The sequence below is a fragment of the Sarcophilus harrisii genome, chromosome 3 (genome assembly GCF_902635505.1).
Source record: "Sarcophilus harrisii chromosome 3, mSarHar1.11, whole genome shotgun sequence".
Lineage (NCBI taxonomy): Eukaryota > Metazoa > Chordata > Mammalia > Dasyuromorphia > Dasyuridae > Sarcophilus > Sarcophilus harrisii.
In genome coordinates, this window is record NC_045428.1 from 166,821,020 (window position 1) to 166,839,317 (window position 18,298).

General features: G+C 36.8%; 1 protein-coding gene across 1 annotated transcript; it reads left to right on the forward strand.

The window, feature by feature from the left end:
* The first annotated feature begins 511 nt into the window (after nucleotides 1-511).
* On the forward strand, nucleotides 512-18,068 carry GRK1 (G protein-coupled receptor kinase 1). Its single transcript, XM_003765706.2, has 7 exons — nucleotides 512-1,213; nucleotides 3,385-3,512; nucleotides 5,289-5,446; nucleotides 6,947-7,030; nucleotides 12,664-12,788; nucleotides 14,549-14,750; nucleotides 17,091-18,068. The coding sequence occupies exons 1-7, from the start codon at nucleotides 512-514 to the stop codon at nucleotides 17,387-17,389; spliced, it is 1,698 nt and encodes a 565-aa protein (XP_003765754.1). The 3' UTR covers nucleotides 17,390-18,068.
* The last annotated feature ends 230 nt before the right edge of the window (nucleotides 18,069-18,298 follow it).

The window sequence follows — 18,298 nt, forward strand, 5'->3', positions numbered from 1 at the left end:
AGAATTGAAGGGACAAATTGGTAGTTTCTGATTCTTTAGTATCTCTTAAGTGGCCTTGCAGGGAATATTACCCAAAGTATTCAGAATTTTCTAGACAACAGAATAAATATGATCTCAAAGAGAGAGGGAGGCAAGAATAATTATCTGCCTAATCAGATAAGAATGTTACAAGAGATGATGACTCAGGAGGATTATCTTTTTCTGTACCTTGTTCAATAAATCTAATTCAACCTCTACCTATATCTGAGGATCGCAGGGATTAGTATTGGTGCTGATCTTGCACATTTCCCAGGACCCTGGGGATCTGTTTGCTTTTTGCAGTGCTTCTCCCTTGATCATTGCACTGGACAGGACATCTCCCTAGTCCCTGTGAGGGCAAGAGAGTGCCACAGGCCAAGGGCAACAGGTCAATCCCTGAAAACCGGTTCTCGGGATTCTGATCAACTCTTACAAATTCATCTTTAAATCATGACTTCTCACGCGTGAGCCTAGTGACTGAAGAGCCCGCGGGATGGATTTTGGATCTTTGGAGACTGTTGTGGCCAATTCTGCCTTCATAGCTGCCCGGGGCAGCTTCGATGCAAGTGGTAGTTCCCACTTAGCCCGGGACAAGAAATACTTTTCAAAGCTCAAACTTCCTCCTCTCTCCAAATGTGAATCCCTACGGAACACTCTTAACTTAGACTTTGAAAACATTTGCTCTGAGCAGCCTATTGGCAAGCGCCTCTTTCAGCAGTTCCTAAAGAATGAGGAGCAACATGTCCCCGCGGTGGAGTTATGGAGAGACATTGAAGATTACGACACTGCTGATAATGATTTTCGCCTTCAGAAAGCCCAGGCCATCCTTGCTGGCTACCTGGACCCCAACGCCAAGCTTTTCTGCAGCTTCCTAGAAGAGGGGATGATTGAGAAGGTCAAGGAGAAACACTCAAGCATCCCCAATGGACTATTCCAGCCTCTTCTTCAAGCAACCCTGGGCTACCTGAGCGAAGCTCCCTTCCGAGAGTACTTGGAGAGTTTGTATTTCATGAGATTCCTGCAGTGGAAATGGCTGGAAGCCCAGCCCATCGGGGAAGACTGGTTTTTGGACTTCAGGGTCTTGGGAAAAGGGGGTTTTGGGGAGGTTTCAGGTTGCCAGATGAAAGCCTCAGGCAAGATGTACGCCTGTAAAAAACTGAATAAGAAGAGGCTGAAGAAAAGAAAAGGGTATCAAGTAAGCAGCAGCAAATAGGTCCCAGCAAGTCCAAAGCAAATGCCTTTGAGATTCCCAAGGTGGGGTAGAGGTCGAAGGTGGCAAGGTTGTGGGAAAAGGGGAATGGTAGTAAATTAATTAGGATGTTGAAATTCTGTCACTCTATATAATTCTAACACTGAGTCAAGGTGGCTGACTTGAATTTTGGGGATAGAAAAGCCTGACTTGGAGCAGTAGCCAAATACAAAGCAACCATGATGTAGTAGTGATAGAGAGCTTTGACTTTGAATCAGGACAACCTGGATTCAAATCCCACTCCTGATACATACTGGCTATGAGACTCTAGGCAAGCCATTTAACCTCTTAGTGCCCCAAACAGCATTTTAGATTAGTTGCTAGTCTATACTAGAAGAAGGAATCTTCCCATCTGGGAGCTCCCTATACAGAAGAAATCACAGCTCCAGATCAAAAAATAGTTATTATATCATTAAAATGGGTTATCTGTACCTGGTGGCACAGGAGCTGAATTCTGATGTTTTATGAGACTAAAAACTAGATCACTGAGGAGGAGAACGGATCATATGACCTCTTAACACCCCTTGTAATCCAGTGATTATATTGTTCACCTCCAGTTGTGTTGTAATTAATACCAGTCATAGCAAAATTAAACTGGGCATTCTCAGATTCTCCTTTGTAGCCAACTCATAGGATATATTGACAGATGTTATCTTATATTTTGCTTTTGTTTTAAACCACCACCACTAAAATACAGCTCTAGGAATGTCTCTTTTTTCCTGGCTTTTGGGAATATGTCCAGCACAATAGTAACTTACATTCTAAAAAGAGTGCCACAGCTTCCCATGGGGACCAGGGCCTGGACCTGTGAATTCATCAGAATAGGAAAACCCTGCATGAAGAAATTCCCTCTTAACAATACAGATTAGCACCTTTTCTGAAACTTAAAATTTATTTTCCTAGAACATTGGAGGATTAAGTAATTTGCCCACAGTCACAAAACCAGTATATGTCGCAGTAGAACTTGAATCCATGTCTGCCTCTTACAGATGTCAGGACCAAATATATATTGGCTTGAGTGAGACCCCCCCTACCCCCTCATAATATTGTAGTGGAAGAGCAACACTAACCTTCACCTTATAGGAAATAGACATTGCATTGTAGCTTTTAAACAGTGTAGTTGTGCCATGTGATGATGGGGTCCTAACCTGGGGTTCACTCTACCTTCACTTATGCCAGTGTTCCATTTGAGAAAATCTGTGTAAACTGCTCTAAAATGACTTGTAAACACGTTTGTGGCTTTCCCATTGACTTTATTACATACCTGACCAAATGAGATGCTCTATTTCCCCCAGAGATTGTACCATCACTGAGGCACATTTCAAATGAAAGAAATTTGTAAGTGGAATCAGTCTGTCACTTGTTTAAAGAAAGAAATAGAATATAATCCACTAGTGTAGGGAGGACAGTTTGAGATTGTTTTTGGTAGTAGTGAAGACAGTCCCTCTTTCTAGTAGCAACTTCAAGGTTAACAGAACAAAAATTTAAAGATATATTTAAATAGAAAGTAAAAGAAAATAAAGATATTAAACTATTTGGGAGGACACTGACCAGTTGCTCTCCATCTCTGCAGAGGCCTGAACAAGAGGAAATGGGCTGACATTGCAGCAAGAGAGAGTTCGGTTAGACATAAGGAAGAACTACTTGACTGTAAGGGGATTAAACACTGCAACAGGCTATCAAGGGAGGTTGTGGGATTATCATTTCTGGCTATCTTTTAAAAACAGAATGCAGTATCTTCTAACCTGGCTACTTTAGACATTAACCTCTATGGAAGCAGAGGATTAGATAAGGTGACCTCTTCAAGTCCCTTGTATCTTTATGATTTTATGAGGTGTAAGTTTTTCCATCTATGGAATGAGGCTAGTATGTATTGATGAAGTTCTTTGAGATTTGCTTGTTGCTAACTAAAGGCTAAGTATTTTTGATTATTGCCAGTGTTTCTCCTATCTAAATTACATAAATATTTATATGCTTCAAAAGAATGATTTGGAAGGAGGTGGGGTTACATGATATATAAATATTACTTTGTTTTACTGAGTTTGGGAATTTGTTGAGGATATATGTATGTTTTTCAGTCTAAAATGTGTGTACTTATTTGAAATTTTGATTTCTAGGGTGCAATTGTAGAGAAGAGAATTCTAAGCAAGGTCCATAGCAGATTTATAGTCTCTTTGGCCTATGCATTTGAAACCAAAACTGACCTCTGTTTGGTGATGACAATCATGAATGGAGGAGACTTAAGGTAAATTGAACCCTTGGTATCAAAGAGGTAGGGTTGGGATGGGCCAAAGTGATATGACAGTACCTTTCTCTGAAAAGTAGTCTTCATTAGTAAAATGCAAACCAATCATACAACATAGTAGAAAACTGTCTCTGTAGTGTCATTTGACATAGCTAGGAAGAGATAAGAATGGGGTGGAGAGAAGTGGCAATGCAGGTTGGTACCTTTTCTTTAACTTGCATTCTTAAAGAGATACCTGAACTAGTGAAAGATTTGTCCACAGTCAGATAGCCAGGATGTGTCAAAGGTAGGTTAATTCTTCCTAGTTCTCTAACAACTCCATCATGTTTCTTTTTCCTCAGGACTTCTTAAACTTTTTCCACTCATGACCCCTTTTTACCTGGGTATATAGATATATACATCAAACATTTACAATAACAAATCATAATTTCACAACCCCCACAATCAGTTATGAGACCCGTTTTGGGGTCGTGAATCACAGTTTAGGAAGCTTTGCTCTGGCTAAAAAAGGACAAACCAAAATATATCTCTTTTTGCCTTTTTCTGTTGCCTGGAATTTTACTATAAGAAGATTATGAGCTTCAGTCAGTTATGGATCTCACAATCTGAGATTCTGACAAATTCAACAACAAAATACTAGGCTAGCCTAGTAATGATTCTAGCATATCTTTCAAAGTTATTGTTGTTGTTCATTCTTTTCAATTGTGTCTGAAAGAAGGAAAGAAGGAAGGAAGGAAGGGAGGAGAAAAGGAAGGAAGAAAGGAAGGAAAGAAAAAAGGAAGGAAGGAAAGAGATGTGTGTGTTGGAATAATACGAGAATAAAAGCTTGGTGATATGTAACACAGGATATTGCTAATAAATGACAATAGAAGTAAAGTAATAGAAGAAGTAAAATGAAGTCACCTAATAAATGAAAGGTCAGAATGATTATTGTTCTAGTTCAGGGGAGGAGAAAGAAACAAATTCCAGACACTATGGTAAGCAATTTACAAACATTCTCTCATTTTATCCCCATTTCACAGTTGACAAAACTGAGGCAGGTGGAAACTAAGTGACTTGCCACACAGGTAGTAAGTGTTTGAGTTGATATTTGAATTTATAGCTTTCTGACTCCAAGCTAAATGCTTTGATCACTGTATCTTCTAGCTGCTTTAGAGTGCCACTTAATTCCTAAATGGGTTTAGCAAATCACTTAAATTCTCTGGGCCATGGGATTCTTCATGTACAAAATGAGGAACGGTGGATAAAATGAGTTTCAGTCAGTTATGGATCTCACAATCTGAGATTCTGACAAGTTCAACAAACCAATGCTTCTTGGTATTTCTGGCTAATGGCTGTTTTAGGAAGAAGCTGAAATGAGGTCTTGGGATTATCTATAGCTTTTGTTCAATTTGTCTGTGTTCTTCATTCCTGTGGGTGACTGAAAATTGGGATAAAAACTGAATAAAATATTTTTTAAACATATCCCATAGTGAGACATAGTATTTTCCCCTAAATGTAGTGATGATTCCTTGCTGATAATTTTGCTTTTTATTTAAATTGTGGACATTCACTAGCTGTGTAACCCTGGGCACGCCACAGCCTCTCCTGGACTCAGTTTCTTCATCTGTAAAATGAGGGAAAATAATAATACTTACTTCATAGGGTTGTTATGAGAATCAAATAAAATAATCTCTCACAAAGCACTTTGTGAATCTTATAAAATATCAGTTATTAATATGATTGTAGGTAGGGCCATGAAGTACCCATTTCTTCCAAAGTATTCTGCTCTGCCAGGTATCACATCTACAATGTTAATGAGGAGAATCCTGGTTTTGAGGAAGCAAGAGCCATCTTTTACATTGCTCAGATCATCTGTGGCATGGAACATCTCCATCAGAAGAGGATTGTGTATCGGGATCTCAAACCAGAGAATGTCCTATTGGATAATGATGGTAAGTGGGCCCTGCCTTGTGCAACCAACCAGTCTGTCTATTACTTTCTGCTCTTCAATGTGTTCTTCTCAAATTTGGGATAATAAGGCATCAAAATGATGGATCCAGGGAAGGGAGGTCTCTTTTCCAATCAACATTTTGAATTTGTGTGTCTAATTGATTTATAGAATTTTTAGGAGTGGACTAATATTTTGGCACACTATTAAAGGATATTGATTTGTACCTTAAGTTTGATTTGTAGTCCAGGCTTTCGTCTTGAAACAAAATGAAACAATTTTTTCAGATGGGCATCTCACCCATCATTTTTACCAAAGTCGAGTGAAATTGGAAAGATAGATACAGGTTTCAAAAATATGATTTAACTGTGTGAAGTCTTCATTTCACAGAAACACTTGTTGTGCAGTTAATTCAATCATATCTGATTCTTTGTGACCCCATTTTGGGGTTTTCCTGGCAGACATACAGGCATGATTTGCCATTTCCTTCCATCTCTTTTCAGATGAGGAACTGAAGCAAATAGAGTTAACTGATTTGCACAGGGTCATAGCACTAATAAGTGTTTGAGACTGGGTTTGAACTCAGAAAGATGAATCTGCCTGATTCTAGACCTGGTGTTCTATCTGAGATGCTACCTATCTGTCCCATATAGAATCACTAATGAATATTTATGATTTAATGGTCAAATTCCTATCAAATGTTTTTACTTTCTGCCTATGATGTGTAATTATAATTGCCAATGTCTCCCCTTTATAGATACCTTCTGTCTACTCTATATTTATATTGTGTATGTTTTAATTAGGTATATGCTATCTGCCCTATTTGACTGTAAATTCCTTGAAGACAAGGACTTTTTGCCTTACATCCTCAGCATTTAGCACAATCTGATATATATATATATATACACATATATATATAGTATGTATAAAGAGAATAAATAAATATATAAACAGAACTTATTGATCACTAATAAGTGGATTTTTATTAAGACTTACACCAGAGAGCTCTTAAAATGCAGTCCTAAACATATACAGAATCAGTTTGACTTCCTTTTAACTAATTTCTTTCTGCAATTATGGCATACTTGTTCTGTGGATGTAGGGACTGTTTCATTTATTGTTTTGGTATCAGTAACTAGTGTCATGATCAAGACATTTAATAAATATTTATTGAATCGAGTAATTATTAATAAGCCATGTACTTAAATCCATATGGAAATTCAGGAATGGGGCAAATATCAAGTTTTGGGGAGAAATTCCCAAATTTTAGTTGATTGTGAGGACTTGAAGCTCAGCTTTACTTTTATTTGCACATGGTTGCGGTCTGGCTGGTGGAGAGAAGTAGAAGTTGTTTTGGAGTTGGGTATGACCTTAGCCTGCTGATTACCTTCCAGGGCGGGGTATGTACAGAGGGCTACATGGTGGCTCCAGCAAGGTGCTGGGTATGCCAGCTTCCTTTATTATCTTCAGCCTCATCTGACCACTTCTGGTGTTTGCTTTTCAGGCAATGTCCGTATTTCTGATCTTGGCCTTGCTGTGGAACTGAAGGAAGGAGAGACAAAGACAAAAGGTTATGCAGGCACCCCAGGTAAATGCCTGTGAATCTGTAGGGGATAGAATGGGAGAGAGAGACCGCTTAGCCAAGTTCTGCCTTAGGGAGAAACCAAGAGTTACTCCCTTCATAATGAGGGGAGAATGTCAATTTGTTTGGTCAATATAGAAATTGTAGCTTTCTTTTTTTTAAAATAATATTTTATTATTTATTCTTACATTTGTTTTATCAAGACTTTTGTTCCAAAAATTTCCTCCCTCCCTCCCTTACCTCTTCCCTTCTCAAGACTGCAAGTTATCAGATACAGGTTAAATATGTGCCGAAATTGTAGCTTTCTTAAAGAAGCAAGGCATAATACAGTTGAACCAATATCTTTCCAAATCAGGTTGTAGGATCATAACTTTAGGCTTGGAATGAACAAAAAAAATGAGTGAAAATAAGTTTATTAAGATGAGCCAAGCACTGTGCTAAAGTTCTGAGGATGCAAAAAAGAAAAGACAAGGCAGTCTTTGCTCTAACTCAGCATTTGTAAAAGAATTCAGCAATCAACACAAGATCTCCACTAGTGGATGTGTCTTCCTGCCTGGCTGCCCCATAGGTTTGGAAAGGACAATTGAGGCTGACCAGTTCATCCCTCTCAATTAAGAAAAATTGAAGCCATTGAGAGTGAACCACTTAGGAGAATTGGGGGAAGAAATGGAGTGCTCCCTTGGGACAGTGGAAGAGTGGGGGGAACAGAAAACTGTGCTTGTAGGAAGGTAGCTGGTGGTTCCTCTACCAATCTGTTACTGCTCCAATCTTAATCTTTCCAGTAATCATTATATCATTGATCTCATTGTATCCTCCAATAGTAATAATAACAATAGATATTTATATAGCATCTGAAGGCTTGAAAATGCTTCACATATATAATGTCATTTGATATTCACAACAATCCTGATAGGATCCATTATAATCCATATTTTACAGATGAGGAAATTGAGGCTGAGAGGGATTAAATGACTTGTTCTGGGTTTACATAGCTTGTAAATCCCCTGAGGCAGCATTTATACTCAAATCTTCTTGGTTCCAGTTCAGTGCTTTATTGATTATGCCATCTACCTGTCATAAAATAATCTTGATCTGTAATCGATTTGCTGATGCCTTGTTAGCTGAGAGACTCTATATCTTTCCTTATGTGGTAATCAGCAAATATTTATTTAGTGCCTATTATGTAAAAGGCATTAGTGCTAGGTACTTGGGTCCCTGCTATCGATGAGACTTTTTTCTGATAACTTTGAAGATGAGAGCCTGGCAATTCTAATAGACTTAGTATGGAAAGTGCCATCTACATCCAGAGAGAAAACTATAAAGGCTGAATGTGGATTCAGAATAGTATTTTCACCTTTTTTGTTCTTTGTTTCTTGTTTTTTTTCTTTTCCCTCTTTTGATCTGATTTTTCTTGCACAGCATGAAGAATATGGAAATAAGTTTAGAAGAATTGCACATGTTTAATCTATATTGGATTGCTTGCTGTCTTGGGGATAGAGGGAAGAAAAGGGAGAAAAATCTGAAACACAAGGTTTTGCAAAAGTGAATGTTGAAAACTATTTTTGCATGTATTTAAAAAAATTAAATACTATTGGGGAAAAAAAAAGAAAAACAGGCCAGTTCCAGGGGTCTCATGATGAGAGCCATCTGTACCCAGAGAGAGGACTGTGGGGACTGATTGTAGATCACAACATAGTATTTTCACTTTTTGTTGTTGTTTGCTTGCATTTTATTTTCTTTCTCATTTTTTCCCCTTTTGATCTGATTTGTGTGTGTGTGTGTGTGTGTGTGTGTGTGTGTGTGTGTAGCATGATAGTTGTGGAAATATGTATAAAAGAATTGCACATATTTAACATATATTGGATTACTTTCTGTCTAGGGGAGGGGTTAGAGGGAAGAGAGGAAGAAAAAAATTTGGAGCACAAGATTTTGCAGCGATGAATGTTGAAAACTATTTATGCATGTGTTTTAAAAGTAAAAAGCTTTAAAAAAAGAAAAAAATAAAAAGATGAGAGCCTGGAATCTGGCAATTAATTTCCAGATATATATTTTTTGAAAACATAATGGTTTGGGTCATTTGTTCATTTAAAGTTTTTGTATTGAGAATGTTCCTTGAACAGTATGGCTATGGCTTTAAGTGGGGCTTTCTTTAAATGGGAAGGAAGTTAATATAATTTAAAGCAATAAGTTAGTCTTCTTCCCCAAGACCATTAAGCTTATGTTGCTGTTAGGTGATTATGCAATACCCTTCAATAATTACAAAATACAGCAAAATCCTTTAGATTTGGTTATATTAAGATATGTGAAAAGGCAGGTAGGTGGCACACTGAATAGACCAGTGGGTTTGGAATCAAGAAATTCATCTTCATGAGTTCAAATACAGCTTCAGACAGTTATTAACTGTGTGATCCTGGGTAAGTCATTTAACCCTGTTTACCTGGGTTTCCTTATCTCTAAGATCAGCTGGAGAAGGAAAAAGCAAACCATTTCATTATTTTTGCCAAGAAAACCCCAAACGGAGTCACAAAGAATTGAACATGACTGAAATGACAACAAAAAACATATGAAATCATGTGATCACTTGTCACCTGAGAACATATAATCTGGGGTTTGTTCATCATTTATTCAATTCAATTATAAAAACATGACAGTGCTGAGGATGAGATCAAAATGAGGCCATCTTGATAGCTTGGTTTATATTTTCATTTTGCCCTAATCTCAGTTTATTACATGAGCCCTTATTCTTACTTGGGTCTTCATGTAACTCACCCATAAACTGTGAAATGTGAAATGTGAAAGTCAACATTTTTTTCCTCTTCCATAACTAGATGATCTCTGAGGTCCCTTCCAAATCTAGATTTATGATCTTATTGTCCTACTATGAAGACTTGAGTCAAGCATTTTATGAGACTCAAAACACAAATGATTCTATGATCTCATTCATTTGGAAGTTCTTTTCAAAAACACACCACCTCCAATTCTTCCTATTGCGATTAACTTTTGTTCTTGTTTTCCCAAAAGTTCATTAAAGGAGACCTGCCCAATATGCTTATAGGTTTTTTTTCTTGCTTTCTAACTTTCATGTAGTATTGAAAACACTCTGGTCACATAACCATTCCTCCTCCTCCTCCTCCTCCTCCTCCTCCTCCTCCTCCTCCTCCTCCTCCTCCTCCTTTTTCCCCTTCTCCTTCTTCCCCTTCTCCTTCTTCATTTCTCTGATGACCTCTTTTATCCCAGTGCTTATAAGATTGTAGCTTTAGAGCTAGAAGGAATCTCAGAGGCTATGTAATCCGTCTTCCTCATTTTACAGATGAGTAAACCAAGACCCAGGAAGGTGAAACAATTTGTCTGAGGTCATATATGTAGTTAGTGTCAAAGGTGAAATTTGAACCAAATCTTCTGAGTTAGTATACTCTGTACTTTAATAGTTTCTTCTTCAAAGTCCCTTATTTGGAATTATTTGGGTTTTTGCAGCCACCATATGCCTCTCCATTGTCCCATTGCCTCATTGCCCCATTGAATGATACTGAATTTTAATTCTTGAGACTGTAGCATACTGTGACTTGGGTCCATGCATTACAAATTGAATCTTATATCAAAAGAGCAAGGCTTGTTTTAGAGAGAAGAAGATTAGAGGATTACTAAAAGAATCTTTAATTTCCCCAAAGTAATCCAGTCCATTTGCTTCCTTCTATTTAAAACATTTGAAGGGATAGAAATAGAGAAAGAGACTAGACCTGTGATTTTTTTTTGTCCTAGGGAACTTTGAATTAAGGAATCTCTCTGGTAGTACAGGTTAACAATGAATAGTCTCAGAGAATAGTCTAAATCAGTAGTGCCAAACTGAAATAAAAACTAGTACCACTAAACCATACATAAAAATCCCTGAAAGCTGCATATTAACTTAGAAAATTACATACTTTTATATATTCCTTTTTTGTTATTATTACTACTATATCAACACCTTCCAATATATAGGAACTACATTTTTCTCTGCTTAAGATCAGAGAGAATGTTGTGGACCACAGGCAGCTTATGGGTGGTATGATTGGCCCTTCTGACCTAAAACACTCAGAACTCAAATGATTTGCCCAGGATCACACAACTAATGTGTTTTAGGCTCCCTGTCCTTTATGCCTATATTATTTACATATTATTTCAGAAAAATAATTGCTTGACAGAAAAATGCTATACAATTTAATGAAATTTTAATTTAAATGCAATTTAATAAAAATGAAATTAAATACAATTTAATAAAAATCTCAAATGTTGAGATGGCATTTGAACCCCATCATTCTGGCAGTGAATAAAGACATGATTTTGCTCATCATAGTAAAAGGCATGACCACTAGAGGGCCCCCCTGTCATTGCCATGAAAAGAAACACTAATGTTTTCATTTGGATAAATGCTATATATTTCATAAAATAGAATGTCAGAGTCAGAAGGGACTTCAGAGAACATCTTCTCCAATTCCTATATTTTACAGATGGGGAAGATGAATGGATGGTACGCAACAAATCATTTCACTTCTCAGCCTCAGTTTCCTTATCTGGAATAAAAGAATTTATCTCATGGGATTGTTGTAAAAATCAAATGAGATAGCATGAATTAAGACTTTGTAAATCTTAAAGCACTATCTAAATCCTATCTTTATTATTGTTGTTTTTATTTTTATTATTAGAATGGAATGGGGAAGATTCTTCTGCCCAGTTATTATATATACTTTTCATGCAATGAAAATACAATTTGTTACTGTTAAAATACAATGAGATACGTTTGGAACTTATTATATTTCAGTCTAAGTTTATTCATCATGGAGGTGTAGGGCTGAGGAAAATCATCTTTGTGAGCTCTTAACATTTTTTATATAAGAGAAATTTGGGTCAAATGGATATCCCTGACTATCTTGAAAAAGAAAAGGAGATATTTGAAGAAAGGACCACATGAAGTGCTATGTGGAAATAAATTGTAATGAGGGGGCTAGTTTTCCCCTCCCTTTTTCTGCTAATTAAATACCCCTTGTTTAATACTCTTTCCCCTTCTCCAAACTCTCTTAAAGCACCCCTTTTCTAGACTGCTTCCTTTTCTTCTAAAGTAGCCTGGCGTTGTACATAGTTCCCTTAGGGAGCCACTGCATGGTTTCTCCAAAGCACGAGACCCGAGACTAGGGCCTGGAATTGCTGCTATTATTGACTATTCTTTTATGGGTATATAAAAAAAAATCAAGATGAAGTTACTTCTTAAACCAAACATAGGACAAACGAACTTTTTTTTTTTTTTTTTTGGTATTTCTATATATTCCCACTGGTTAGCATAGTGCCTGGCATATCTGTTTAAGAAATGTTTATTGACTATTTACTATATCTTCTTCAGTGACAGATTCCCAATGCATTGTAGCTGATACATAGAAAGGAGGAAATTTCCTTGTTTCCAGTGGATTGTGGTGTAACATTGCTGTCATTTCTTCATTACTTTTACATATAAAAGTGGGGCAATGGGAATTTACATCATGTCTTCTACTCTGCGTGGTTTCATTAAAACATCATTTCCATGATTGCAAATCTCAGGATAAGTTCTTGCAGCTAGTACAACTGCAATCTCTGGATTTGGCATTCAGTTGGTGCTAATGTCTTTGCAGGTTTCATGGCGCCAGAATTGCTTCAGAGTGAGGAATACGATTTCTCTGTGGACTACTTTGCCTTGGGGGTTACATTATATGAGATGATTGCAGCCAGGGGACCTTTTCGAGCCAGAGGAGAAAAGGTATTAGAATTAGCTCTCCTGGCAAGGTGCATTTATGATTACACTGACAGTCATTTGGTACTGAATCTTATTTACAGTGGTGGTAATGGAGGATGAGGATGGAGAGAGGATTGTATGTCAGGCAAAGAGACACCTCCATGTATTCTGGGATTGCATCTTCAGCTTTTGAAGACATTTCTATTTTAAATTTTGTTTCTAATTAAAACTTTGCTCTTTTCCCTGCTTCTTGCCCTATCACTAAAAAGAGTAGGAAAAAAAAATCCTCATTATAAACATACAAAGTCAAGCAAAACAAATTCTTAGATTAGCTGTGTCCAAGAAATATATGCCTCAAACAACACCTTAGTTCCCTCTCTGTCAAGAGGTGGGGAGCAAACTTCATCACTGGTCCTCTGGAATCATGGTTGGTCATTTCGTCAATTAACCAGAATTCTTAAGTCTTCAAAGTTGTCTTTACAATGCTGTTATTGATTAGTTATTCTATGATATTGTTATTGCTGCGCCTGTAGTCAGGAAGACACTTACTAGTTGTGTGACCCTTGGCAAATCATTTAATCCTGCTTGCCTCAGTTTCCTCATCTGTAAAATGAGCTGGAAAAGGAAATGACTTTGTCAGTATCTTTGTCAAGAAAATCTCAAATGGGGTCACACAGAGTCGGACATGACTGAAAAATGACTTAAGAACAAAAATTGTAACTGTGTAAATTATTCTCCTGGTTCTGCTCACTTTACACTGTATCAATTCATAGTTCTCTGAAACTGTGTCAGGGTCTTGTTTCTTTATGTTAGTGTTTACTCTTTCTAAGTATCTGAAACAATATTGAAACTTAATGTCTCAGAATAGTTCTTGGAACAACAGACAACTTCTGGTATAAAGCATCTTCAGATAACTTGCACATCCTTGTACTTCTCTAAGTTTCAATAAATTTCAACCCTGAACTCCATTTATGCCTTTCTCTGCACCTCAGTCCCACTAAATTTTTATTGGTTTGCCCAAACCTGAGACCACCTTCAGGTACTTAATTTTTATTAATTACCATCTCATACCATGAAACAAGATTTAAATTATATTCATTTCCCATTATCTTTCCCTCATTCTTCAAAAAGTTGTCTTAACTTCTACTTTTGGGCAAGACTTATAGAGGATTTGGAACTAGAATTTGAAAGATGAATAGGATTTGAATAGGCATAAAAGATTAGGGGATAGAGTGAGATTTTCACCATAAGAGTTTTCTCCAACTCTATCTAGTAAAAGAATCAGAAAATAAAACCTCAAATTAATGACTCAATCCTTGTTACTTTTGAAGATGGGATTCTAGGGCCCTGTTCTTTATCTTGCGGCTTAGCCTATTTGTTCTTATAGCATATGGATCTTAAACTGAAAAATAAGATTCCCTTGAAGTGGAACTTCTGCTAACCAGAAAGAAACTCCTCAAATTTTACAATGAGGATCTAAATCTCTGGTCATAGAAGTAATAAAAGCCAAAACAACTTTTTCCCTTTGTAAAAGCAAAGAAACAAATCTTATTTCTCTGACCACCAAAGTTATCTAGTTGCTTCTTTAATAGTTGTTGACTTCCAGTATTGGCAATCAACAAGTATTAAAGAAGCAACTAGTTTTCTTTCAGGTTCCAATTTATAGGGATCAGTCTTTTAACATCTCTACTGGACAAATTTCTTCAGGGCAGATTTTAGAGTTTAACCAACTAGATTTTAGATTTTAGATTTTAGAGTTTAACCAACTGTTTTTCTCCCCTTAGATTGAAAACAAAGAGCTCAAACAAAGAATTATTTCTGATCCTGTGACATACTCGGAGAAATTTAGCAAGGCTAGCAAGGACTTCTGTGAAGGTCTTCTTGAAAAAAATCCAGAGAAACGCCTTGGATTCAAAAATGGCAACTGTGATGAGCTCCGAGCCAATGTCCTCTTCAAGGACATTAATTGGAGGCAGCTAGAAGCTGGTACTGTACCAAGGACTTAATGTACTTGGGGAAAAAAAATAGTAATAATAGTTGACTTGTGCATAGCACTCTAGACTATGCAAAGAGCTTTACAGGTAATCTCCTTTGATCATTATTCATGAGTTTAACAAGCAATTTCTTATATCCATTATTAGCCAGGCACTGTTCTAAACACTGGGGATACAAATACTTAAATAAAATTATATGCCCTCAAAGAATTTATATTTCTGGTATGTTGGGAGAGATCATATGTAGACAACATATGAACAGATAAATATTGATATCCCAAAAATCTTAGTGCATTTATACACATACACAACATACATCCCAGCTTAATAATTGTTATATAAATTATAATAACTGTTTGTTATTATTTAAATATGAATAATGTTTAATAACAAATTTTAATAGCTTAAAATGTACTAAGACTTTTGGGACACCATATGTAAATACACACACACACACACATACACATATAGAGTCATTTTCAGTCTTGTCCAATTCTTTGTAATTCTATTTGTGGTTTTCTTGGCAGAAATATTGGAATGGTTTGCCATTTCTTTTTCAGAAGCTCATTTTTCAGAAGAGGAAACTGAAACAATTAAGTGACTTGCCCAGAAGCACAAAGGTAGTATATGTCTAAGGCTGAATTTAAATTCCAGTCCAAGTGACTTCAAGCCTGGTATGTAGTCCCACGGAGTGCTTCTTAAACTTTTTTCAAGAAATTTTTACATATATAAGTACATAAAATTTACTGATAATAAATCATAATTTCATGACCCTTATATTCAGAATATATCACAAACCACAGTTTAAGAGTCTGGAGTCTCCAATATTTAAGATGTATGCAAATAAATAGGATACAAGACAGTATGAAAGCTGCTGTTCAGTCAAGAATGATTTATTAAGGACTTATTATGTGTCAGACACTGGGCTAAACCCTGGGAGAAAAATATAAGCAAAAAGGACAGTCCCTGCCCTCAAGGAGCTTACATAAGAATGGGGGATAAAGGAAGATAACATATATAAGGAAATTGAAGAATAGGGGATGTTGGGAGGGGACAAGGGTATCCATCTTAAACTGGGGTATGGTAGAAAGTCTGAAGTACAGCCTGGTAAGACATGAAGACATGGCTGGTCTGCATGCCCTCCTGAAATGTAGGATCTGGAAGGAACCATCTAATCAGAGGTACTAGGGTGCCTACAGAAGCAGTACATACTTTCCAGGGTGAATTTCAACAGCTGCAGGATTTCTTTTACTTCTCAGAATGAAGGGCTTTCAGGAGGCATGGTAGAGAATTCCAATGTGCAGACTGGTGAGAAATGAAGATTTTTGAATAGTAGATTCAAAATGTTATAATAAATATAAAAATTGAGACCCAGAATGGATGATCAAGTTTTTAAGGAAGAGGTAGCATTTAAACTGAGGATATGAGAAATATTTCATATTGAGGGATATGAAAGATGAATGGATTTAGAGGGTAGAATATTTGAAGTAAATTGCCAGCATAAGTAAACATGTAAAAGTGGAGAAAAGAGCACTAAATTGAGTAGATTAGAGCTTTTATGTAGTAGGAGATAAGCCTGGAAAAGTAAAATTTCAAACTATGGAGGTCTTTGAATGCCAGACTGAGAAGTTTAGGGAGCCACTGGAATGTGGGGAGGCCAGTTGAGAATTTTATACACTTGTCTGGGTAAGAGGTAACGAGAACATAATTGTACATACATTCACATTCTTATATTTTAGAATCCGAAGCTGTGTTTGGGGCTCTGCAGTGTTCCAAACCTAATCTTGCAAATTACATAAAAAAAAATTCAAATTCATTTATCACATGTTCATTGAGAAACTAGGTCAGGTGCTAGATCTGAAATCAGGAAGACCCAAGTTCAAATTTGAAATCAGTTTAACCCTGGGCAAGTCAATTAATGCTCTTTGCCTCAGTTTTCTCATCTGTAAAATAAGCTGGAGAATGAAATAGAAAACCATTCCAGTATCTTTGCCAACAAAACCCAAAATGGGACTATGAAGAGTGAGACACAACTAAAATGACTGAACAACCATAACAAAAAGAAGATTAAGTAACTACAATATGTCCTACATTATACTTGTAACTCTGGACCATACAAAGAAGTACGAGATACAGTGCCTGTACTCAGAGAATTTCTGATTTTGGTGAACATGCTTTACTTTCTCTACTAGATATGAGGTAATATCTCTATTATTGTAGTTATTTGGAATTCAATATAATTTTTAGTTTATTTCTCCTTTGCTTAACTGTCTATTCCTTTCCTTACCTTATCTTGGCCCACCTATTTTTTCTTATTTTTTTCCTCCAACAGGTACATTGGAACCTCCTTTTATTCCTGACTCTAGAACTGTCTATGCAAAAAACATTCAGGATGTTGGTGCCTTTTCCACTGTTAAAGGGATTGTCTTTGATAAAACAGATACAGAGTTCTTTCAGGAATTTGCAACTGGAAATTGTCCCATACCCTGGCAGGAAGAGATGATTGAAATGGGAATTTTTGGGGACCTGAATGTGTGGCGTGCTGATGGCCAGATGCCTGATGACATGAAGGGGACAGCTGTGGAAGAGCCATCCTCATCATCTAAGTCAGGAATGTGTTTGATCTCCTAGAGAAAAGCTCACCGAAGGCCTGAGAATCTTTTTCATAGTTGTAACACTGGGAGACCAGGCCAAAAAAGGAAGAGAAGACCAGTCTACTTAGTAAAACCAAATAATGATGATTTAAAAATCTGGGAATCTCAGCTATATCAGTTCATTTAATTGATGATTAATATCTCTTCTTAAGCAAGTAGGCTTTGTCTGCTCTAGGCTGCCCCTAATACAATGGATTGTCTCCTTAGCAATGTAGCTAATCGCTCAAACAAAGAACAAAGCAAAGGAAAGGAGTTAGTGATAAAGGGTGGCCATGATGTACTGAAGTGTATAACTATCTATTCTATAAAAATTGGTTTCGTTTGCCCTCATACTGAATCAGAATGGACAAGAAAGAATGATTAACAAAGCCTTTACTAGCAACTCTGATACCTGGGGTCTAAGACCTTGAGAACTAGATCTTATAGTGAGGAAAGACCCTGAAACATCACACCACTGGGAGAAAATGGAGACCTTGAATTGCTGTTGGGGTGGCTACTTGAGGTGTATGGTGAGGTATGGGAAAAAGTGGAAATGAGCATGTGGAAGTGAGATGTGGAAGCTATGATCTGGAGCTAGCAAAGGACCAAAACATATGTTGGAGGAGGAAAAGACTATTTTAATTATATTTTAATATAATTTTAAATATATAACACCCTGGGTCAAAGTTTTTCTTGTACCTCTTTAGTTATGGCTCAAAATGCAACCTGATGATTGAGGGACAATTTTTGACAATCATAGAAAGATTTGGAGAGAATACCTTGATGTTTTGTTACTGGCATGTTATTAATATCTGTAGCAGAACAGATTAGCTGATGGAACTCCGAGTGGCATTTCTGCTCTTTGTTAATGAATCATCTCCTTTACAATAAAAAACCTGGGATTTTT